The following is a 23,679-nucleotide window of genomic DNA, read 5'->3' as shown; positions in this document are numbered from 1 at the left end:
GGATGAGGCCTCGTCACACTGACAGGCAGCCGGGTGTGAACCTGGGCCTGCCCCACACCACCACACCTGGGGGTCATCTGGGAAAGAGAAACAAAGAACACACACGCCAACATGCCCCCAGGGTCCAATCTGCCCTCTCCAGCAGCTGGCAGTGAGCAGACAGGAAAACGCCACAGGATTCCATCACTGCCACTCCCAGGAGCCCCTTGGCTGATGGCCAGCCCCCATGCAGCCCTGAGGAGGAGGCAGAGAGACTACCAGGTCAGGGTACCCAGGGGCCACAGGCCATAACTAGACAGGGCCCAACCAACCCAGGGGCCAGCAGTCCCTCCAGTCATACCTGGCCTCCCTTCCCAGCCCAGGTCTAGTGATCCAGCGTTTCTCCTTCTTTTTAAATTCAAAGGAAACACAAACCCACCATGCAAATGCATAGGAGGTCCTTCATCTACCATGTCCCTGCCCCCACACACTGGGCCTGGCCAGGCGCCCCAACCTGACCCACCACACCTCCGGGAGCACCGCACACTGCCCCCAAGAGAGCACGTGTCACCCCTGAGATGACACATTTAGTGCATTTTGGTGCAGAGAGGAAGAACCGCCCCCGATGTTGGCCGACTCAAAAACAGGGACTTGAAGTAAATGAAGGTGAAGGCCCTGGTGCCTGCAGGGTCCAAGGGGAGGTCTGACCAGGGCCAGGTCCTGCAGATGGATATCACAGGACGCAGGCGCCACGGAGCTAAGAGTGGGGGGACTAGTGGTGGGGGGCCTGGCTGGTGAAGGACACAACCTGCTGTGGACCCCTGACTTTGGACAAGATGGAGGGTCTTGTCCAAAGAGAGCAGAGCTGACAGCAAGAGGCTGAGGTCAGAAGGACCGAAGTGCAGAGGCCACGCCCAGACATGGGCCGAGCGCGGGGGGCAGTGGAGCGGCTGGCAGGGGATGGCTCATCCCGCAGCAGGCACTGACAAAAAGGCTGCAGTGATAAGCAGGGAGGGCTGGTCGATATGTGCTGGCGTCCCCTGCATCTGACGAGCACTCCCTTCTAGCAAACTGGCACCGCCAGGGCACTTGTTCTGAAACGGCCTCCTGGCACCAGTGGTCTGACTCCCTGGTCAGCTTCCTCTCATGCAAAAGAGACAACGGGCAGCATGTGTGGTGGCGAAGCCTCAGCCAACGTGAGCTGTGGCCATGAAGAAGCCACTGGGTCTGACCCTCCACTAACTAGCGGTGTCTTTAGGACAAGTGCCAGCCTCTACATCACAGGCTGGTCAGCTGCCCAAGGGGACTGCTAAGGGGGAGGAAAGAAACCTGTCAAGGATCAGGCAGATGCTGCGTGAACCTTCTCTGTGGGTGCCACAGTCAGCCGTGGTTGCTGCAGGGGCCTGGTGGGTTACATCAGCACAGAAAACTGCTGAGCCTGGGGGAGGTGACCACACAGTCCCTGCCCTGACAGCTGCCTCGTGCCTCTGAGGGCTGCTCGAGTTCCCACCCAGCTCTCCCCAATCCACACTACCCAGGCAACACTGGGTGGGTTGCTGAGCCACTTCATGCTTCAGTTTCCCCACCTGTAAAATGGAGATGACAGATGTCCCTAGGTCATAGGGTCATCATTGGGATGACTGACAGGACGAAGCACGTTAAGAATCTTAGAAAGTTTACACAGGTCCAAAGTGGCAGCAGACAGCTGCTGGAAGTCCAAGGAGGAAACGAACATCAGCGCAAAGAGACAGAGAGATGCCTGGACTTGGGGGATACCATCTAGGTGCCTCGATCAAGTCTCGCCTGCAGCCTCACGATTTATCAGTTATGTCGGCAACAAATTCCCTTTATGGTATTAACCAGTTTAAGCTGGGTTTTCAGTTACGTTTGCAACCAAAAGATTTCTGATGGTTAAAACAATCAAACCTCAAATTAGGTTGCTTCCTCCTTACAGAAGTTGGAAATAAATCAAGATAATCAATGTTCTAACAGATTTGACGACACAGGCTCTCGTAGATATATACCAGGCCACAGAACCCTCAGGCTCTAGACCACTGAGTCATGGCCCCACACAGGGGAACCCCTCTGTGGCAGATCCCCAACCCCCAGGCATGGGAGAAGCATCCCGACACCCAGGGAACTTGGATCAGGCCTGCCTTCCAGAAGGAGGGGAGCGGTCAGCCAGGAAGAAACAAAGAAGCACGAACCACATCCAGGGCAGACAGCCCTGCAGGGCCCAGAGGAGGCACATGGCGGGTGTGGGGCCTGTGGGACCTGTGTGTGCCTGGGGCGTGGGTCTGGCTGTACTACCCCTCCCCCCATCTCGCCGGGGCTGTCTACTGACTGCAGTGAATGCAGGAGCAACCCTTTGAGGGACCATGACCCAGTTCCTGGAAGACAACTGCCAAGAGGAAAAGGTGACAGCCAGGGCCACAGCCTACCATGTGGACCCAGGCCACCCTCCACCCCACCTGTCAGCGGCCCTCTTTTTAATACAAACAACAACTGACCGTCTGACAGACAAAATCACAGCCTCTCAGGGTGGTCGGCACATGCTCTTCTGTGAGATGAGCGTTTCCCCATGTTTACGCCCATTTATCTCCTCTCATGAGAACTGCCTTTCATGTCAGTCCCCCACTGTCTCACGAGTGTGATGATCGGCTCACCTCTTGGTAAGAATTAACGGTGCGTCGCAGTTACTGGCCCTTTGCATGTGTGCAAACGCTTCCAGCCACCGCTTCTCCATTTCATAGTTTGTCTCTAGATATTTATAGAGCCATAGTCGTAATTTTTTCTTTTAGTAGATGATGGTCTCAACATAGCAATACTTACGGGTTTTATTTTTTGATAAGGCTTACACATATTTACATGATTTTATAAACATCCATCTATATTTTCTAGAACCCTTAGGGTGCTATTTCACATTAAAATATCTAATCAATCTGGTATACATTTTAGTATTGGCATGAACTGGGAATCTACGCTAGTTTTTTCCAAACAGCGATGCCGTCAGACGCCCCCTGCTGGACTCATCAGCTCTTGCACCGAGTGACCATGGTCACTTAACACGTGTCTGTCTGGAGCCCAGGGTGGTGCCCACTGCTGTGTCTCTGTTTCTCCATCAGAATGTCACTATGGCTTTCCCATAAATCTCATTTTTCTTCTTTTCACATTCTCTATGGGCACTCTCACCAACTTACAGTTCAGATAGAGTTTAGAATATTTTCGTCAACTTCCAACAAAACCAAACCCGTTTGGAGCTATACTACTTTTATACACTTGATGGTTAATTTAATGTATAAATCTGGGGTGAGAACCACGTCTTTGCAATATTAAGCCTTCTATCTTCCCTCTTGGACAAGAGCTCATTTATCTAGGGAACTCAAGCCTCCCTCCGCGTCCATCCATCCAGCCCTGGAACTTTCCCCTCACACGTCCTACATCTCACCCTGGGGCTTTCCCCTCACATGTCCTACATCTCAGTCCTTTTTTTTTTTTTGGCAGGTTGGTTCTCACAGTCTTGCTGCTATCGAGAATGGGCTTGGCACCCCCACTGTGTTTTCTGGCTGGGCGAGTCCAGCCGCTGTGTTGATGCCCGCTGTAAGCCCGTGGAAGAAAGGCCCCGCCTGGCTTGGAGGCCCTGCAGCCCACATCTAGTACCTAGCACTGGCCGCACGGAGTGTTCGCTCATTCAATCTTTGTTAAGTGAATAAAGGACCATTTTATGCAGAAAAAAGGCATCACTCTCTGTAAAAAGTAACAGTTAAACTTCATGAGCATCACTCTTCAATGTAGGAAGCTTCCTCGCTTTTCCCTATAAGCAAAAGTACAGTCATGGGCTGCATAAGAACATGTTGGTGAATGACAGACCTCATGCACGTGGTCCCATAGGATTACGACGGCTCCACCATACAGCTGAGCCGTGCAATAGGTGGTACCCTCTAGTGTTGGGTAAGTGCACTCTATGATGTTCACATGGCGACAAAATCACCTAACGACACATTTCTCAGAACACATGCCCATCATTAAGCAACGTATAACTGTACTTTCACTGTGTACTTGTATATTAGCTGGTTTCACTTTTGATATTATTAGTAAACCCTCTAATACTCCTAAATACTACAGAAAATGAAAAAAGCCCGTATTTGAACTTTCAGAAACCAGAGACTAAATTCACTAGGACTTCCACTACATCACCAGTGTTTCGAGCACCATCCATGACCTAGTGACCAGGACAGAGGCTCCACCTGGACTCCCCCTGCCCGTTCCTTGCCATCAGGCCCCCCACGGGCCCTCGTCCTCCTACTGTGGTCTGTGAGAAGACTCCTGTGTTGCCTGTGGAGCTTCACCAGGTTAAGTTTCTCCAGATGTCAGAGGAGATAGTTTTACAAGAAATAAAATGATGGGTGGAAAAATAGGTAGGAAGGGCACACACAATGAAGCTGAAATTTAGTTAGCAGAACGTCCTCAGCATCACAAGAGCTGAAACCTAGATCAGCATTTCTGTTTCACAGACCAGCCCAGAACAACCTGAGAAATGGCTCCCCCCACCAACCAGCCTTCCTTGACCGTCAGGGACACCATCACCAGGGGTATGGGGGGGTCAGCTGGCATGCAGGGCTTGGCAGAGAGGCATTTTGTCCAACTGTTTGTGCAAACTACCTGCTCAGGGTCTGTGGAGCATGCACCAGCACCTGCAAACAGGGTTGGGTCCTCCTTTCTTCTTTTGTAGGGAACGTAATTAGCAACTTCCAACTCATCTGACGCGTAGTCTACAGCATCTACAAAAGCCTCTGACGCAACTACCTGTTGAAACACAACCCCCTTCAGACAGGGCAGGGCCACCCCACGTTGGGGCTGCCTCCTCTTAGTAAGGCCAGGCAGGGACACCCGCTTGTGGGGACTGAGCCCCCTCGCCAGCACCCTCGGCCGTCCAGGGCGATAGGCAGGAGGGTACAGGGAAACCAAGGAAGAGCTCCTGCAGACAGCAAACCCACGTAAGAGAAGAACTGTCCCAGGCCAGAGACCGTACCCTGCAAGGAGGCACCCGGACTTCCCCATGAGACAAGCAAACCCGGGGTCTGCTCCCTGGGGCCTCCACCAGGATTCCAAGGCTGGAGCTTTGAACACAGATGACACAAACAGAGGGGCAGGGCGGCCCGGGCACCCCACAGAGCCACGCCAGCCTCCAGAGCCTCTGGGGCAAAGGCAGCAGCCTGGCTCCCACAGGCACATGCTGGTGGCTGCCGTACCCTCACACCAAGGAGCCCAGTAGGAAGCTAAGGAAGGATAGCTACACAGAGCCACAGGCTCGGACGGTGCCTCCAACCCACTGTCTCCCGACTCCAGCCGTCCCCCCTCCCTCACCACGGGATGTACGAATCTGCCAGCCCATCCAGAGCAAGCAAAAATCTGCAAAGGGCACCCAGTGAGTTGGCATCAAATGGCTACCAAAGGAAAGGGCAGGCAGAGAATGGTCACCCTGGTGACAGGAGGGGTGGGACCTCCCACTGTCCCCATTAACCACAACACTCTCCACCCACCCCATGGCCGCTGGACGGAAGGACCCCCTCACCCTGTGTGCTGGGGGTGGGTCTGGCCAAGCGGCGCCCTCCCCTGCCACACCTGTGCTCTGTAACACGTACACCACTCTCCGAGTAAGAATTACAGTTGACCCTTGAACAACGCAGGGGTTGGGGTGCTGACACCCCTGTGCAGCCAAAAATCTGCATATAACTTTTGACTACCCCAAAACTTAACACTAACAGCCTATTGTTGACCCTGATAACATAAATAATCGATTAACACATATTTTGTATGTTATGTGTATTATATACTGTATTCTTAGAATAAAGTAAAAAAAATAATATTAAGAAAATCATGAGGAAGGGCTGGCCCCATGGCTCACTAGGGAGAGTGCGGCACTGGTAGAGCCGAGGCTGCGGGTTCGGATCCTATATAGGGATGGCTGGTGTGCCCACGGGCTGAGCGTGGTGCAGACAACACCATGCTGAGGGTTGCGATCCTCATGAAGAAGAGAAAATACATTTACAGTACTGTATAATATTTATTGAAAAAAATCCGCATGTAGTGGACCCGTGTAGCTCAGCCCTGTGTTGTTTGAGGGCTGATGATACATAGGTTCATCATGGAATTGGGGATGTGCACAGAGCCCCTGCAAGCTAACCCCTGAGACAACCCCACAGACTTCGCTTGTGCAATTCATTCTGGATTTCTTTCAGGTGTGACTATGTGTGTACCGGGCACTTTTTAAAAAACCTCCTTCTGTGACAACAGTTTTCTTACAGAGAAGTGAAACCCGTTTCAAAGTGAACAGCTCGGTGGCATTCAATACACTCACAATATTGCACACACAACACCTCTGCCTAGTTCCCATTTTCATCACTTCAAAAGGAAACCCACATAGTAAGAAGGGACAGGTCAAAACAGAAAAACACAATTCCTTGGGAACAGGTCTGCTCTGCTTCCTCTGGAGCCAAAAACCCAGCCCAGGACCACGGGCTGCTGTCTTCAAGACCATGCATGGAGCAGGGCCCAGCTAAGCTGAAACACCACAAAGCTCTCCTACGACGCTCAAGTCACCTCTGTCTTGACTGTGCATTTACCTGGTTGCTGCAAACTTTTGACTATTCTCCATGGTTCCAACATTTATTCTTATAGTTTTTGCTCATGGAGGGGGGGGGGCAGAGGGACAGGCCCTGGGAGTTCCCTACTCTGCCATTTTCACTGACATCAGTCTACTGTCTTTTTTCAACTTTATTTATATAAGTGACCGAATACAAAAATTTCCTCTCACTTTTAATCTCTGAATAAAGTAACACATGGAGACCACAGTGTACTCTGCCGTAAGTATGACACAAACAATCTCCCATGTGGACTATTCAGGAGGATTCCTGAATATAAGGCTGTGATGGAACCCTGTTCTAAACCTTCAGATGCCTGAGGTTGTTTTCTTATAATGAAATCAGAGTAGCAGAGGTCAAAGGACACCTGCCCTGTTGGTTGGTCCCACTAAGTTACCTCTGGCCACAGAGTGACCCCTTGCCTACTGCTGCAAATGCCAGCTTTAAATCAACTCTTTACTTTGATAGGGTTAACATAGTATCTTGTGGCCCTTGTAATTTTCAGTGTTTATTTCAAAGGTGGAACACTTTATATGATTACCGGCCACTTATCTCTTCTCTTCTGTGAACTCTATCTTACTGGCCTCTTTTAAAAATTGGGTTGGTTACTGTTTTCTACTTGATTTCTAAGCGCTTTTGACATAGTAAGGCTACTCACTCTTTGCTAAAAATGTTTTTGTGTAAATACAAATATGCTGTACATACTTTTCCTGGATTGCTCGCCCTTCCTCTATGGCTCATCGTGTAGTATGAGGTTTTCAGTTCTTCTAAGACTTTCTGAAGTCAAATACAGCAATCTTTTTTTTGTATTTTTCTTCCTTTGCTTTAATTACTAGAAAATCTTTCCCCACCCAAAGATCAGACAAAAAGTTATGTATGTTTTCTCCAGCTGTTTTTATCTGCACTGGAGTCTATTTCAGGGCTGTCTATTCTGGTCCACTGCTTACCCTCAGTACTGTTGCTTTGGTAACATGCTTCTGTTTAACCTAGTACAGCAATCCCCACCTCAAGACTTTTCTTTTTGACAACTTTCTTGGTTATTCTTGCCCATTATTTTCTTCCAAAAGACTTTTAAACTTATCTTGTCAGGGTTTAAAAAAACCCTAACCCTGCTGGTCTCAATGTAATTTTCAATCACAGTGTCATCTACAGTTCTTAATGAGTGACACTCATTTCAGGAGCTTACCCAAACTTTCAGCATCGCCCATGGTCCAAGCCAGGGGGTAGCCTTTCCTGCTCTGGAAGGATTAGTCACCAAAGGGAAGGACACAACACACACACACACACCACATGTACACACAGTACACACATACCACACATGTACAGACACACCTCACACAGATACCTGCATATATCATAGACAATACACACACATACCCACATATAGACCACAGACAGTACACACACACCACACACACACAGTACACACACACCAGACAGTACACACACACCACGCACACAGACCACAAACAGTACACACGCACCACACACAGACAGTACACACACACACACACAGACCACATACAGTACACATATAGAGGCCACAAATAGTACACACACACACCACACACACACCTGCATATATCACAGACAATACACATACACACACGCACACACACACACACACCATACACAACACACACATACTACATACACACATACATAACCAGAGAATACACACACAGAGACCACACAGTACACACATGCACACACACCAGACAGTACACACACACACACGACACACACTCCTACACATAACACACACACATACCAGGCAGTACACACACACACACAGACCAAAGACAGTAAAAACACACACCACACACACTTATACATATCACAGACAATACAAAGACCAGAGAGTACACACGCACGCACACACACCAAACAGTACACACATACCACACACATATACATACCAGACAACACACACACCTCACAGTACACACATACACACCACAGACAGTACACCCCCCCACAGTACACACATAAGACCAGACAGTACACACACACAGCACACACACATGCACTCCACAGCACACATACCCCAGACAGTACACAAACACCACAGACGATACACACACCCCACAGTACACACCCCCCCACAGTACACACACACACCCCACAGTACACAAACACCACAGACAATACACACACACTCCACAGTACAGACACACCTCACCGTACACACCCCCACAGACAGTACACACACATAACTCAGACGGTACACACACACATCACAGAGAGTACACACACACACACACATACACACAACCCAGAGTGCTTCCAGCTTTGTTACTTCCCACCCCAGCTGCACTGTGAGCACCTCCTATGAGCAATGACAGACAGAAGACAGCCCCAACCCAGACATGGAAGGACACCTTCCCCTTCTCAGTGTCCAGCAGGAACTGGGAGCTGGACACACCATCAGGGTCGTCAGAGGGCTGAACTTGAGTGTGGGAGCCTTTCTCTTCCAAACAGTCTCCCCGACAATGTCCAGGGGACTCCCCTTGGAAGCCTCACCTAGGGCGCCCACTGGGTCCCTCCTTGAGGGACACTCTCTCGGTGTCTATCATGTCTAAGGGGCCGTTGGAGGAAGGGCATCCCACAAGTCAGCATACTTCCGAGCACCCGCCCTGCCCCCAAAGTGGTGAAGCACCTCCAGGTTTGCACCTCAATGCAGAGAGACCCAAGGAAGAGTAAGATATGCACAAAGCAGAAGCTCAGGCCCTGTGCCCAGCCCAGCACAGCTGGGAGACACAGGAGTTGGGTCTGGTGGGAGGATGAGGAAGGTGGACACCTCAGAGGCTCTGGAACCCACAGGCTCCTGAGACGGTGCACCAGGCACAGAAGGGCAGCTCTGCTGCTGCCCAGTGGGCAAGGCTCCATGGCTGGGCTGTGGCAGCATTTTCGGGGCCAGCTGGACAGTGAGGCTGTCCCAGGGAGGACGCTGTGTGGTTGTGGGGGCCATGAGAGTGACTCAGAAAGTACCTAGAACAGCCACTGACAGAGACATGTCAGGAAACAGCTCTGGGCAGAGCCGGGGCAGGGGACATGGGCAGAACCAGGAGCACACTCACTCTTTGGACAGTCCACGAGGCATCGGGACAAAGCTCTTCTGGATTTTCTTGCCATTCGCCTGAGGCCAGGGGCAAGCAGGGGTCCCCTTCTTCCTTCAGCCTTTCCCTACACTCCATTTCTGCCTCTGGGGCTGCCACTATGGAGCCGTTGTTCTCAGAATCTGCAAAGACAGAAGAGGGAAGCGTCACATCTCTCAGGGAAGAGCAAGCTGGCGTCAGGAGTGAAGAGCTGGAGCCCTCGCCACGAGCCTGTGCAGACAGCTCAGCGCCGTCCTCCCTCCAAGATCCTCTTTGGGCCCGCTGACCTGTGGGGGGTACTACAACTTCTGCTACTGGTGTGCAGAGACCTCAGCCCCATCCACAATGAGGGCGAATCAGTCAGACAGCGCAGCCTGAATGTCCAGCCCCCACCCTTGTCTACATCACTACATCCCCCAGACACCACACTTGGGACAGCAGTGGCACATCTAACTCAACAGCTCTAAAATTCCTCTTCCCAGGGGTGGCACCTCTCCCAGCCACAGTCTAGGGTCTCCTGCCCCCTCCCTTGTCCCGGTACTAATTCATCATCCACCCTGGCCAGACTGCCTCCAGAATCACACCCATTTGGAGCTGATGTCCACACAGCACTGAGTGCGGTCACTCCAAACCGAACACCTGATCCAGGGCCCCCTCCCAGCTGCACCTTCAAGAGGTCCCCTTTTTCAAAATGGGTCTCAATCCTACCGCTCTCTCGCACACACTCCAGATGGTGACATTTCAAGCCTGGTTTTCTGTCTGGAACCTTCTCTTAACCTGATCCCCGGAGACCCTTTTCCAAGGTCCAGGCCAGCCCCGGTTTCCTGCTGATCCGAGTGCCTCCTCCCCAAGCTCCATCCTGCTTCCCCCCTCCAAGCCCTGAGCTGTTTCCTTTCCCTCCTCCTCCTCTGTAAGTTCTGGAAGGCAGGGACCACGCCCCACCGTGTTCCCCTTTGAATCCCATGTGCCTGGATGTACACGGTGCTCAGGAACAAATGAAGTTCACTAACCACACTCAGAACTGTAATAAATCCTCTCAACTGCTTGGGCCGGCCTGTGGCTCACTTGGGAGAGTGTGGTGCTGACACCACCAAGTCAAGGGCTAAGATCCCCTTACTGGTCATCTTTAAAAAAAAAAAAATCCTCTAAACTTCTACATACACAGACACAAACACACAAAAGCTTACAGCAGGGCTGGTCAGCTGGCTCAGCTGGTTAAGAGTGTGGTGCTGATAATCCCGAGGTCCAGGGTTCAATCCCTATACCAGCCAGCCACCAAAAAACACCCCCCCAAAAACCTCATATTCAAAAAGTAAAAGCTGGGAAATAAATCGTAACACACAACACCCCAGGCTACTTCCTTTGCACAGCTGATATTTCATAATTAACGGGATTCTGCTCATTCTCCCTCCTCCCGCTGGAGGGCAGGCCCATTAGCCCACTCCAGTTAGAACCGGGCACTTCCCCCAGCCCCAGTGACTGACTCGAAGACAGGCCCATTGGTAAAGAAGCCTCTGGCTTGCTCACTGGGGTTTCTGACAGATTCACTCTTGCCTTCTAGAGGGACCGAAAGATGGGACGTAGGAGACCGCTGTGTTGTCCAGCCTGCGGGAACAGCTGGATGGAGGAGAGGCAAAGCTGCCAGGACCAGAGGAGGGAGCAAGAGTCCTCTGCACACCCGAAGCCCTCGGGCCTGACTTGGGCCAGGCGGCCCAGGCCTTCCTCCCGCTGAGCAAGCCAGGGGAGCCGGGTGTAGAGCTAGAGCTAGGGCTCACAGACCCCGCAAGACCATTGTCCAGATTGGGTCACAAACCCTCCACACGCAGGTCTACGAGCGAGGTAATAGGAAAAATCCTTGGAGCTGTGCGTGAAGAAATAATAGGCTTTATTCAGAGCTTGGAGTAGCTGACCTAATGTGGCTTCCCGGGATGTCCTCTCAAAGCTTCGCACATCCGCCTCCTCAGGAGCAATCAAAAAATCCTTTAAATCCACTGAGCGTACCTTGCTACCTGTTTCCAGACGTTTGGTGAAACACTGTTCAGGGCGCAATTGCTGCCACAAGGCAAATGGGACTGCATTTGGCTGCCGGTCAATTTTCTTTTTATCAACCCCTGCTGTAAGCAAGTCAAGCCACATCTGCTTACGGCTAGTCTTGCTTGGTCCCTTTGGGATAAAATCCCAAGTATTCCTTGGGGGTTTGGTCTTAGCCACCTTTCGGACCCCTTTTGCTTGTCTTCTATCCTCTACCTCACCCAGGCTGGCTATCATGGTTGTTACCTCATGTATAGGGCGACCAATGTATGGGGCCAGTATGGCCATCAGTGACCCAAAAGACGTTGATGGGGCATTCTGCAGCACTATGTCTCTCATGCTGCCTGTAAAATTTTCATCGTCTGGGCCACAAATGTTCACATTAAACATGGACTGCCCCATCCCCAGCTCCCTAATATTTGAACCAACTCTACATATGTTTGCCATTTACTCACAATCTTGGGCTGTTCTCCAGCATTCGCCCACATGGTTCAGGCAGCTGCATTCACCCAGTCCATCAAGGAATGATTACCTCACCCTTGTGCATATCTGGAGCTATTCTGCAGCCGCTGCCTCAGGGACGGGTGTATGGTGATGGAGGCCAACTTCTCCAGCTCCTCACCAGAGCATATCACACTATCCAACCCTAGGTCCCATAACCACAGCAGTCAAGCAGCCAGGGGCTCCCCCTGTTTCTGCCTGAACTGTCTTTCCAAGTCAACTAATTCAACCTGGGTATACGATACGGGACATAGGTAGTGAATTGGGTCACCTGTGGATCGCCCACTGGTTGTCCGCCTGGTCCCACAGGCTGCTCACGTTTCACTTTCTGATGCACAACAAGTCATGCCTGGAGATGCACAGTCTCCCCCAACTCACCACTGGGTTTGTCGTCTTCCCCGGTGTGAGAAGCAGGTATGGCCAGTCACTGCTTGTCATCCTCCAGGACATTTATCTGTGCTTCCAACAACTTTGCTTTCTGCTTCAACTCTCGATCAGTTCGCAGCATAGTGAGCAGTAGCCAGGCTCCAGTCAGCAGAAAAGTGGCCACCAGGCACCACATGCTCAAGGACAGCCACCCTTCCTCCCCCGCCCAAGGGATTCTCCACTGTAGTGCCTGGCCTATGCTGCCTTGCAATACAGTGAGCAGCAACCAGATCCCAGTCAACAGGAAGGTGACCATCGGGAACAACATATTCAAAAGTAGCCACATTTCCTCCTTCTCCCAAGAAGCTTTTGGCTCCTGTACCTGCTCAGAATCCTGCCAGACTATGCCAATTACAGAGTTAGGGTTAGGGCTCACAGACCCAACCCCGTTGTCCAGACTGGGTCACAAACCCTTCTGTATGGCTCTCTGGCTCTTGTCAGAATCCTGCTCACAGCGCCAATTGCAGAGCTCCTTTTACCTGCCCGTAATCCTGCACCAACTGGGCCAAATGTCGTGCTAGGGCTGGGTCTGGAGCTCAAAGACTCCTCAAGCCTGATCACAGACTGGGTCACAAACCCTTCACACGCCAGGCTGGGTCCCCAGACCCCTCACACGCGGGTCTATGAGCTAGGTAACTGGCAAACAGGTCCTTGTAGGCCTGTAGGATGGAGAGCATGGCCGCACACATGGCGGCCGCCCAACGCAGTAAAACACCCGCCAAATGGCTGCGCTGCGCAGGGGCTCCAACTCCGCCCACACGCAACGTATTCACAGCAAATGCTGGGCAAGATTCTGAGCATCTGAGGGCCCCAACCATCCTCCTTTATTCTCCCAACACCTTCACACGCAGGTCATGAGCTAGGTAAGAGGAAAAGGCCCCGGGAGCCGTGCGTGAAGAAACAACAGGCTTTACTCGGAGCTAGGAGCAGCCGCCTTCACACGGCTGCCCAGCGCTCCTCTCCAAGCCCCTCTGCAGGCGGCGCGGTTTGGCCTCTACGCTCAAGCCCACAAGCCAAAAACCACCCACCTGGGTGCACATGCGCACTCACAGGACGCTGTGCGCACGCGCAGACTCTGGACATCCGGGGCCCTGACCATCCTCCTATTCTCCCAACACTGGGCTTCCCTCAACTCCATGCCTGTGAATATCCGTAAGAGAATAAAGCAAAACAAAACAAGCTTTCATAAAGAAAAGCAGGCAAAAGCAACAGAAAAGAAGCATGTGCGGCTTCAACTTTCAAAAACGCCTGGCCTCCCCACCCATCAAGGCAATCGGCATGGCACCGGGGAGGCAGCACCTCCCCGGGTCTGGTCGGCATCGCTGGGCGGTAGAGCAGGGTCGCTCACTTCGGTGCTGGAGCGGATGCGTGTGGGAGCGAGCCCTCGGGGTCACGTGGCGAGGGCGGCCGGAGAAGCTGTGTGCAGGGCATCAGCAGCGTGACTTCTGCTGTAATGCGCAGCCTGCGCGCCGGCGGCTGGGAGTTCGTCTCCAGAAACTGCCCGGCTCGGGGACGAGATCTCCCAGCAAGGTCACGGCTCAGCGGGGGCCACGGCAAACCGTGGAATAACCCAAGGGCCCAGGCCAGCTGCCGAGTCAGGCCCCGCATGGAGCAGGGCAAAGGTGCCACCGAGGCCACCGTCACCCGGAGGCCGCAGCCTGGCTCTGCAGGGAGGCGAAGCGTGTGCGCGGCCCCCAGCTCCGAGCCTGCGTGCATGCATGCGCTTCGACGTGGAGGGGACACACCAGTTAACAGTGTTGTTCTGCGGAGGGAGACAGGGCTGGAGCCAGGACGGGGACCTCATGGTGTCCTCCTGTAATGTGCAGGTCATTTGCCACAAGCGTGCAAATGTAAGAAGGAAAGTAGCTGGACTCGATTAGCACTTACTAAGCGCTTCACCCGTTAACTCATTAAATACTCATAGCCACCTGGATTAGGGTTGTCCAGGGAGACAGAACCAGTAGAAGAATATGTAGACAGACGGATGGATGAGAGGAGATTTATTAGGGAAGTGGCTCATGCCAATCATGAAGGCTGAGCAGTCCCATGACAGGCTGTATGCAAGCTGGAGACCCGAGGATGCTGACAGCTGCGCTCAGTCAGTGTCTGAAGGCCTCAGAACCAGGGAAGCCAAGGGTGTAACTCTCAGTCCCAGGCATAAGGCCTGAGAACCTGGGGGCCGCTGGTGTAAGCCCTGGGGTCCAAAGGCTGGGATTCTGATGTCCAAGGCAGGAGGCGAGTGTATCCCAGCCCCTGGATACATTTTTGCCTTTCCTGTTCATTCTCTCTGGGCCCAGACTGAATCATGCCTTCCCATGTTGAGGGCAGATCTGCCCCACCTAATCCACTCAGGCTCCCACGCTCATCTCTGGAAACACACTCACAGACACATCCAAAAATAATGCTTTATAGGTTTCGACACATTCCCAAATCCAGCCAAGTTGACACCTAAAATTACCCATCACACCCTTTCCACCAACACCCAGGTATCCAGGGGTCTCTTAGAACACTGTACCTGGCCTCCACTGGCCCCCACAGGGCCCTGCCCTGCCCAGGCTCCTGGGGGACCAGCCTGCCTGGGTCCCCCTCTCCTGCAAGTGGCTGACAGGAGGAGCCACCACCTTCTAAGCAGCTCCAGCCAAGGCCCCATCATATTGGTTTCAGTTTCTGTTCCTTTAACAAGCACAGCTGGGTGTGGGGAAGCTTGCTCACTGGTGGCCCCAGGCCAGCCGGGCACCTAACGAGGTGGACAGCCACCCCTGCCCACCCTCCCCACCTGCCAGGACAGGCACTCCCCCCGCCCAGCAAGGCAGCCGCTGGCTCTAGTTCAAGTATGAGAAGACTTAATGACATTTTGTAAAAATGCCACACACCCATGTTCTCAGACAAATCTTCATGTCATTTTTTCTGTTCTGTTGACAAACACGTCGGCTGCCCTCACAGCCCCAGGAAGGCCCTTCACTCAAAATGAAAGGAGAGGGAACGGGAGAGGAAACTTTCAGGAAGACCCTCCGAGAGGGCAAATATGAAGAGCCCCGTTTTCCCAAAGGGATCTGAGACTAAACGAAGCCCTCCCAGGTGCTCTGTCTGCCCCACACCACCCCTTCTCAGCTCAGTCAGAGACCACCCTGTTTCACTCTGTCACAGTAATTACTTTTAATCCCCGGGGCCCACACTTGGTGCCGGCCTCCCCCGACTGCAGGCCATGAAGGCAGAGGCTAGAGCTGTTCATCCACAGAACCCAGGTGGGCTCCAGAGGGTTCAAACCCTGTCTCTGCCAGTTGCTAGCTGTGTGACCATGGGCAAGTTACTTAACCTCTCTGTGCTTCTCTCAACATCTGTTAAATGGGATTTATGACAGGTGCTCCCTCAATGCTTAGCACAGTGCCTGACAAGTCACAGTTTAGCAGGTTGGATTTGTTTTTTTAATCTCTGGCACTCCAAAGACCCTCCCCTCCCAAGGCCCTAACCCAGGCAGATGTTCTAGCAACCAAGGGTGAAGACCCCAGACAGGTCAGAAATTCCCCCTGGCACAGGAAACTCAGCCATCCCATGACTCAGTACCTTGACAGCAAGAAATGGATAACAAAAGCAGCCACCAAGATGATTACTGAGGACACCCAATTCTGTGACCCATCAGGCCCCGGGTGTTCCAAATGAAAGGGTGGAGCCCTCGAAGCTGTCTTTCAGCCAAAGCTGCTCCCCAAAGAGTAAGCACCAAAGAAAATCAATAAAACAAAAATCAGTGATGAAAAGCAGCAGGCTCTTCGTATCTCTTGTAGTCCAATAAAAGCATCTACAATATGAGCACTCCATCCAAACGCACAGAATGAGAGTGATGTCAAGACTGGCCGGCTCAAAGCCAAGCGCGACACCAGCGAGTCCCCAGACGCAAGCAGGACATTCTGGTACTGACAACACTCGCAGCCTATATACACAGGCATGTTCAGAAAACACACATGGTCTCTCGCAAACCTTCTTTGATGCATGCATCGAATAAATGTCGAGCACCTGTCACGTGCCAGGCACTGAGAGAGGAACCTGGGATAAAACAGCGAACAGGAGAGCAAAGGTCTCGTAGGAAGCCACACACCAGTGTGTGCCAAGTGCTACATGGACAAATGACCAGGTGAAGTGCAACTGGGAGTCTGGGGGAGGGGAAGGTAGTAGTTTTAAATGGAGTGGCCAGGGTGGGCCTCACCAGAGGAGGTGACAGTTGGGCAAAGACTGGAAGAGGGGAGGGAGGGAGCCATGTTCCCTTTGGGGAAAGGTGTGTTCCAGGCAGAGGGAACAGGGGGTGCAAAGGCCCTGCGGTTGGAGCACACCTAGTGTGTCCCAGGGAGGCGAGTGGGCTCTGGGGGGCAGCAGGAGAGGAGGTCAGGAGGAACGGGGTGTGCAGCAGTCTGTGCAGGACCTTGTGGGCCAACGCATGGACTCCAGCTTGCACTCTTCGTTACATTGGTGGGGGAGTGGGGTCTTAAAAGGGGATATGTGATTTGACTGCTATGCTGAGAGTGTAAGGTGGAGGGCAAGGGGAAGCAGGGAGGTCAGGGCCCCTTGCCATCATCCCCAACAGGACGGCGGTGGCTTTCCAGGGTGGCAGTTGTCAGACCTTGGGGAGGTTTGGATGGTGCAGCCCATGAGGTCTTCTGGGAACTGGATGTGGGGCATGAAGGAAGGAGAGGAGCCAAGGACTGTGCTGGGCTTGGGCAGAGCTGCTGCAAGGGTGAGTTGCCCTGCTCAGTGGAAGTGGGGGCCTGCGGGGAGCTGGGCTTTGGGCACGGAAAGGCTGAAGGTCTCAGACACCCATGTAGACAGGCTGCTCAGGCAAGAGGTCCAGGACGCAAGCATTAACTTGGGGCTGCCACTACATGGACAGCATTGACAACCTGGAACTGCCAAGAACAGCCCTGAGGGAGGAGGGAGACCAGAGTCCCAGGCCCACCTGACACCGTGGCTCTGCTCCTGTCACTCAGCCGCCCTGAGCCAGGAAGGGGCCTCGGCAAGCTGTGGGGACCTCTCACAGTCACCTTACAACCAAACCCAGGCACAGTCCTCACCCCCCAGCAACACCTCAGACACGCTTCCGTGCGACATCTTCTGCAATCCTCTAAGAACCCTCAGCCCAGTTCCCTCTAGTTCTCTCTAGGAAACAAAACTGAAACTTTAAAAAACAGTGGTGCCTCTAGCAAAGGACCCATCAAAATTGTTCTAACGAAACTGTTTCTTCTTGAAAGAGTTCTTCAGCCACAGAAGACCTCTGGCCTGCCTGCATTGCCTGCTGGCCTCAGTTCCCATTTCCTGGAAAGGGGCGGGCCAGGACTGGCTCTCCGCTCCATCACGGGGGTCCCCACTGCCCCCACTCAGCCCCCAGTACCCACCAGCGCCCCCTTGGGCCGTACCTGGCATGGGGACTGCAGGAGGCAGCCTCTTTCCACACTGGCTGCAGAAGATGGGGGCTTCCTCTCTGGAGACATGCCGGCAGGAAGGACACTGCATACCTCCAGTTCGGGGCTTCGAGAGGCCCGCGCCGTCCTCTGCAGATCTGGAAGCAAGAGTCCGAGGCAGCCGCTATATAGCACGCCTCCTGTCATGTGACCGCAGCCCTGCTTCAGTTTCATTTTCTGGGAAAGTGAAATTACCGTGGCCCAGAAGGTCCCCAGCGTGAGTGTGCCAGCGGCCGCGGCCCCTCCCCCGCCCAGCCCCTCCTCCCGGTCCTGCGCTCCGCTTCCTATGCTGCCCCCTGGGCCGCTCCCTCCGCGTCTCTGCCACTCCCTCCGCGTCTCTGCCACTGCCTGTCCCCCAGTGAGTCTAAAAGGGTCCCTGCTGAGGGGGAGGGAGTGACAGGGTGCCTGCTGAGGGGGGCTTCCCCAAGAAGACCGCTGAGAAAGGAAGAGGAGGTGGGAGCGCTGAAGGCAGAGATGCGGGGCAGCGAAACGCACACGAGACCTGGGTGGCCACGTGCTGTCCAGCGCAGCCCTGCCCTGCCAGGCATGCAGCCTCGTGGTGCCTCACCCTCTCATCTGGGCAAGGGGCCAAAAGCACCTGCTTTACTGGTGAGGACGCGACTCATCCAGGCTCGGCTCTTAGGGCACCGCTGGAACACCAGCAGCCACTCTGCACAGGGTTGGCCCAGGGTTAAGGGGCTGGCAGTCGGGATTCCTAATAACAGGGGGAGGGGACTGCCATCTACGAAGCCCTCCACTCTTCTCATTGACCTACAGCCCTCAGAGCACCCTCTGTGGTGGGCAGCATCAAACTAGGTGAGGTCCACAGCTAGTCCAAGGCCAAGGCCAAGATTTAGGGTGGGCACCCGGGCCTCCAGGCCACTCATCACATTGGGATGAGGTTGAGGACTGGCGTTTAGGTCTTGGCCGCCTAATGTGATGAGGTAGATTGATTTAGCTTATGCCATTTTTACTGTCTGAAAAGTGTTCTTGTTTGAAAGCCCCCAACACCTGTGGTGAAAATTGAAGGTTAAAAATTGTCCTGTACTTAGATAAATTTTAAGTTCTGCCTGCCTTTGCTGTTTCCCACTTATGCTGTCCCTGACTGATAAAACCAAGAGCTGTATCCGGATGCATCTAGACAACCTAAGGAGGAAACCGCCCCATGGAAGGTATGTGTATGACTATATGATTTTTTGCCTGTGTGACTATGTGCCTTTAAAACACCCCTTAAACTTAAACTCAGGGCTGCTTCCTTCCAAGGCTTTCTTGGAGGAACAGTCACCGGCCGGCCAATAAAATCCCTCTTTTAAATTCTCAGTTGGGTGTTCTGGTTCCTTTTCTGTGCAGCAGCCTCACACTAGCAGTTGAGGATCTGACTCTCCATTGTAAGAAGTCCTGGGGCACACTGACCTCCCCACCACCCTTTCCTGGTGCTGCAGCAGTGCTGAGCTGGCTCCATCACCAGCTGGCAGAGCACCCTGGCATCCTCCCAGCTCCCACCTCGCCACCCACCCTTCCCTATCCTCCCCCTGGGGCGTGGCGCCCCATCTGCTACAGTGGGCTTGGTCCCCATTACATGGTGAGCTCTCTCGAGAAGGGCTGGGAGGAGGAGCACACAGTGTGTGCAGCCCCCTGGCTTCACCTGTGCAAGACTAAAATACTCCACACCAAAATATACTTCTTTGACATATTTCAAGAGGCTATTCAGTGAAACTGCAGACACAGGAACAGCTCGGAAAAGCTGTCCTTTTGTAAAAGAAATTTACATCTATAAAGGAATCTACATTAGTAAGGCGGGGGGAGGAGGAAACGCAAGCCAAGCGGAGCTTTTCTCTGAGGTCCCCCTAACCTGCCTAAAAACCTCCCTAGGAAAAATCACGTACCAGGAAGAGACTAAAGGTCGTCACATCCCCTCCCCAAAGAGACACCGGCCACCTATTCTTCTGGGGATAGCTCTGACACTACCTGAGACTTTATCTGCATAACAATTCCTCCCCTCACCCTCCCAAAGCTTGTCCCCACGTCCCCCCAGAAGCCCCAAGCCCCTATTCTGATGCTATAAAAACTTCAATCACCTGGCCCTTCTTTGAGTCTTACATTTTGTGAGGTTCCTGTGTGTGCACGTAATAAATTCGTGTGGCTTTTCTTCTGTTAATCCATCTACTGTCAGTTTATTCCAGAGACTCAAATTATGGAACCTGCAGGGAGTAGAGGGAACGTTTAGAACTCCCCCGCACCTGCCGAAGCCAGGTCCCGGGCCGCCACATCCCCTTCCCTCCACACTCCATCCTGAAGCAACCACCACCAAGGTCTGGGCCCTCTGGCCCTCAAACCCCTTCAGTGACTCCCCATCTACCCAGCCTCTCTCTTTCCAGCCAAAGTTGCCTCTGCCAATGCTTCGCTTCCCACAGACCAGAAACCTCAGGACAGGACTTAGGAGATCCTCCCCAAAGCCTCGTTTCCTGTCTGCACCAGGGGCCTGCAGACAGAAGTGAGTGCCCCAGGCTCCCAATACTTCTCTATTCAAGCTGCCTCCAGACTTCCCTGATCCGTGACAAACTCAAAAAGCCCATCCCCCAAACGCCACCAAAGAAAACAAGGTCGGGCTCGGGTGGGGACAGGGAGGGCCCCCCACCATCTTTGCGCTGGCTCCTCCTCTCCCGCCCGGGCCTCCCCAGGACCGTTCTCGAGGCCGCCATCCGGGAGGGGGGACACCGTGGCCTTGAGCCCCTCCCCCTGCCTCCCCCACCCCCCCCCCCGCCGGCCCTGGAAAGTTCGAGGACGCAGCGCTCTGGTGCTGCGCCGGGGGTGATCCCTGCCTTGGAAAAGTCACTTTGAAATAAAGATAAGGGTATCTTTCTGCAACTGCACTTTTCAGTTGTTGAAGTTAATGGAGGCGACGGACTTCGGGCGGAGCCGCGGGCCCCGGCTCTGGCCGTCCCGGTCCCCCATCGGCTCGCGCCCCGGCCCCTGCTCCTGCCCGCCGGGCTGGGGTGGGTAGCGGGGACCGTGTCCTCTGGGGATGTCGCCGGGGTCCCTGGGGGATGCCTCTCCCCCCCGCCCCCCGCCGCAGCCGAAGCCCCTGGTGGGTCGGCGCCGCGCGGAGGGGCTGGACCGGGTCCCCGGCGGCGAAACCGAAACTCGGAGCGAAAGGAAGCGGCGGCCCGGGAGGGGGCGGCGGGCGCGGTAGTGGCCGCTCCCCGGGCTCGACCCCCGCACCCCCGCACCCCCGGCCCAGCGGGCCCCCGGGCGCCGGCCGCACCCGGCTCGCACCTGCGCGCGCTTTCGTCCCTCAGATCACGCGGCCGCGGCGCCGCCCCTCTGCCCGCCTCCGCCGGCGCCGCGGGGCTCGCGCGGGCGTGGCCGAGGTCGCCCGCGGTAGCGCCCCCCAGCGGAGCCGGCGCCCCGCCAGGCCGCCGCGCCCCGCCCGCGCCCGGGAGGCGCCTCCTGCCGCTGTGCGCCGCGTGCGTGCCGAGCGCGGGAGGAGCCCGGTTCCGGCCGGGCGGGGGTCGCACGGGGGTTCCCCCCCCCCCCCCCCGAGCGCCCAGCACCTTGGACAGTGTCCACGCCCCGCAGAGCCCGCGGTCGGCTGCTCGCGTGCAAGGTGAGGGTCGCCAGCCCATCGCGTCCGGACCGCCTGCGGGTTAAGTGACCATCGCGGCCGTGCTCAGTCACCCAGGGCACTCCCCACTCCGTGCCTCAGTTTCCTCATCTGTGAGGCTCATAGTCCCACCTTCTAGGGTCCTGGAGGATTAGTGATAAGAGGCAAAGGCTTGTTCCAGGGCGGGGCGCCGGGCGCACAGCCTGTCACCTGGTTCCCCGGCCACGCAGCCTTACAGCACTCACGGGAGCTCGCGCCACCGTGCGCTGCAGTATGTTCCAGCTATGGCGGTCATTACTATCAAAAGTACAGAGCCACGTCCACCCGCCCACTTCTCTGACCCTCTCCTCGAGCTAGGGCTCGGTCCGGAGCTCACAGACCCCTAAACCCATTGTCCAGACTGGGTCACAAACCCTTCACATGCAGGTCTAAGAGCTAAGTGACCAAAAAAAAGGTCCTTGGAGGGCCGAGCCCGTGGCGCGCTCGGGAGAGTGCGGAGCTGGGAGCGCAGCGATGCTCACTGGCTGAGTGCTGGTCACGAAAAAGACAAAAAAAAAAAGGTCCTTGGAGCTGTAGGTTGGAGAGCATGGCTGGGCTGGGTGGATGTCTGAGGTGCAGCCAGGTGTCGGCGCTGCTATGCTACTAACTCCACCCTCACACAACTTGCTTACAAAGAATGCACTGCACCACCCCCAACCGGACCTAAGGCCAGGGGGCCTAATTATTCTATTTTCCCAACACCTCTCCTTTCCCTCAACCTGCAGTCACTCTGTCCTTCCCTCCTGGCTCTGTCCCCTTCTGTAGCAACCCCCCCTTAAACATCTGGCTTCTCTGGCATTTGACCTCAACATCAAGTCTGAGCTCAGGCAGTGTTTGGAGGCATTTAGCACAGGTCACTGAGTATGTCTCGTATTTACCACAAAGCCAAATTTACAATCATCCATATCCCACCATCTAGCTGTTCTGGGGTCTGGGAGGGATCCAGGTAGTGTCCACCTCTGTAGCCTTTGATTTTGTGGTAACCTAGCAGGAGGCCCCCTGAGAAAAGGGGGCACTGGGCAGACTGGTGGGACCTGGTCACAAAGCCTAGCTGTTGGGGGACAACAGGTCCATTAGGCTGGCCTGGCTCTTCTGGGCCCTTGCAGAGGAGGGGGCTTCCTTGGAACCCAAAGAGACAGCTCCCCAGACAGGTCAATGTCCACGTCCTGAGCAGCTCTGTGGTGGGATCCCTTTTTAGGAATATCAAGTGAAGAGCAGGGAGATTGCAGCCCTGACCCACACTGCCACAAGCCTATTAGGTTAGGGGGACGCCAGCAGGGGTGGCTGTGCCTGGCAGTATGCTGGCCAAGACCTGGATGGCGCCTTAGGCCAGCAGTGCAGTCAGCCCCTGTGGCCTGGTGGCCCCTCCAGTGGGAGCCCTGCCGGGCAGTAGCACCCCATGGTGGACACGGCTCCATCCTGGAGAGGAGGCACAGCACCTCAGACCCCACCACGTGCACAGCACCTTGGACCCCACCACGTGTGCACCAGAACCCTGGGCCTGCCCCAAAGTAGTAGGGAGTCTCTGAAGGGCACTGCAGACTGTGCGTGACTGTCCGGCCACCATGCCTGATGGGGTTTAGGGACACTGTTTCTACCAGATGCACATCCTGAACAAGTCCTGTGGCCTGAGTCTACTTCCTGATGTGACCACTTGAGAACACATTCACCTGCCTGGTGAACCATTAAATTGTACAACCCAACACTGAGCACTAAGGGAACACAGTTTTGATGATAACTCTACCAACACTTTTATCTAGAGGCCTGTTGTCATTTTTGTCTTCTGTGAAATTTTACTTATTTTTTTATTCTGGCAGTTGGTTGGTACAGGAATCTGAACCCCTGACCTTGGTGTTATCAGCACCACACTCTAACCAACTGAGCTAACCGGCCAGCTCCAAGAAAGGCAG

General features: G+C 54.3%; 1 protein-coding gene across 1 annotated transcript in view; it reads right to left on the bottom strand.

The window, feature by feature from the left end:
• The window catches only part of RNF213 (ring finger protein 213), a 99,906-nt gene extending 81,728 nt beyond the window's left edge, over nucleotides 1-18,178 (bottom strand). The window contains exons 1-2 of the mRNA XM_063080384.1: nucleotides 18,082-18,178; nucleotides 9,704-9,864 (exon numbers count right to left, since the gene is read on the bottom strand). Coding sequence (XP_062936454.1) covers nucleotides 9,704-9,864; nucleotides 18,082-18,178 — 258 coding nt within the window. The remainder of the gene's footprint in view (nucleotides 1-9,703; nucleotides 9,865-18,081) is intronic.
• Between the last annotated feature and the right edge of the window lie 5,501 nt (nucleotides 18,179-23,679).

The sequence above is a fragment of the Cynocephalus volans genome, chromosome 16 (genome assembly GCF_027409185.1).
Source record: "Cynocephalus volans isolate mCynVol1 chromosome 16, mCynVol1.pri, whole genome shotgun sequence".
Taxonomy (NCBI): domain Eukaryota; kingdom Metazoa; phylum Chordata; class Mammalia; order Dermoptera; family Cynocephalidae; genus Cynocephalus; species Cynocephalus volans.
This window is presented reverse-complemented; position numbering and strand designations above follow the sequence as displayed.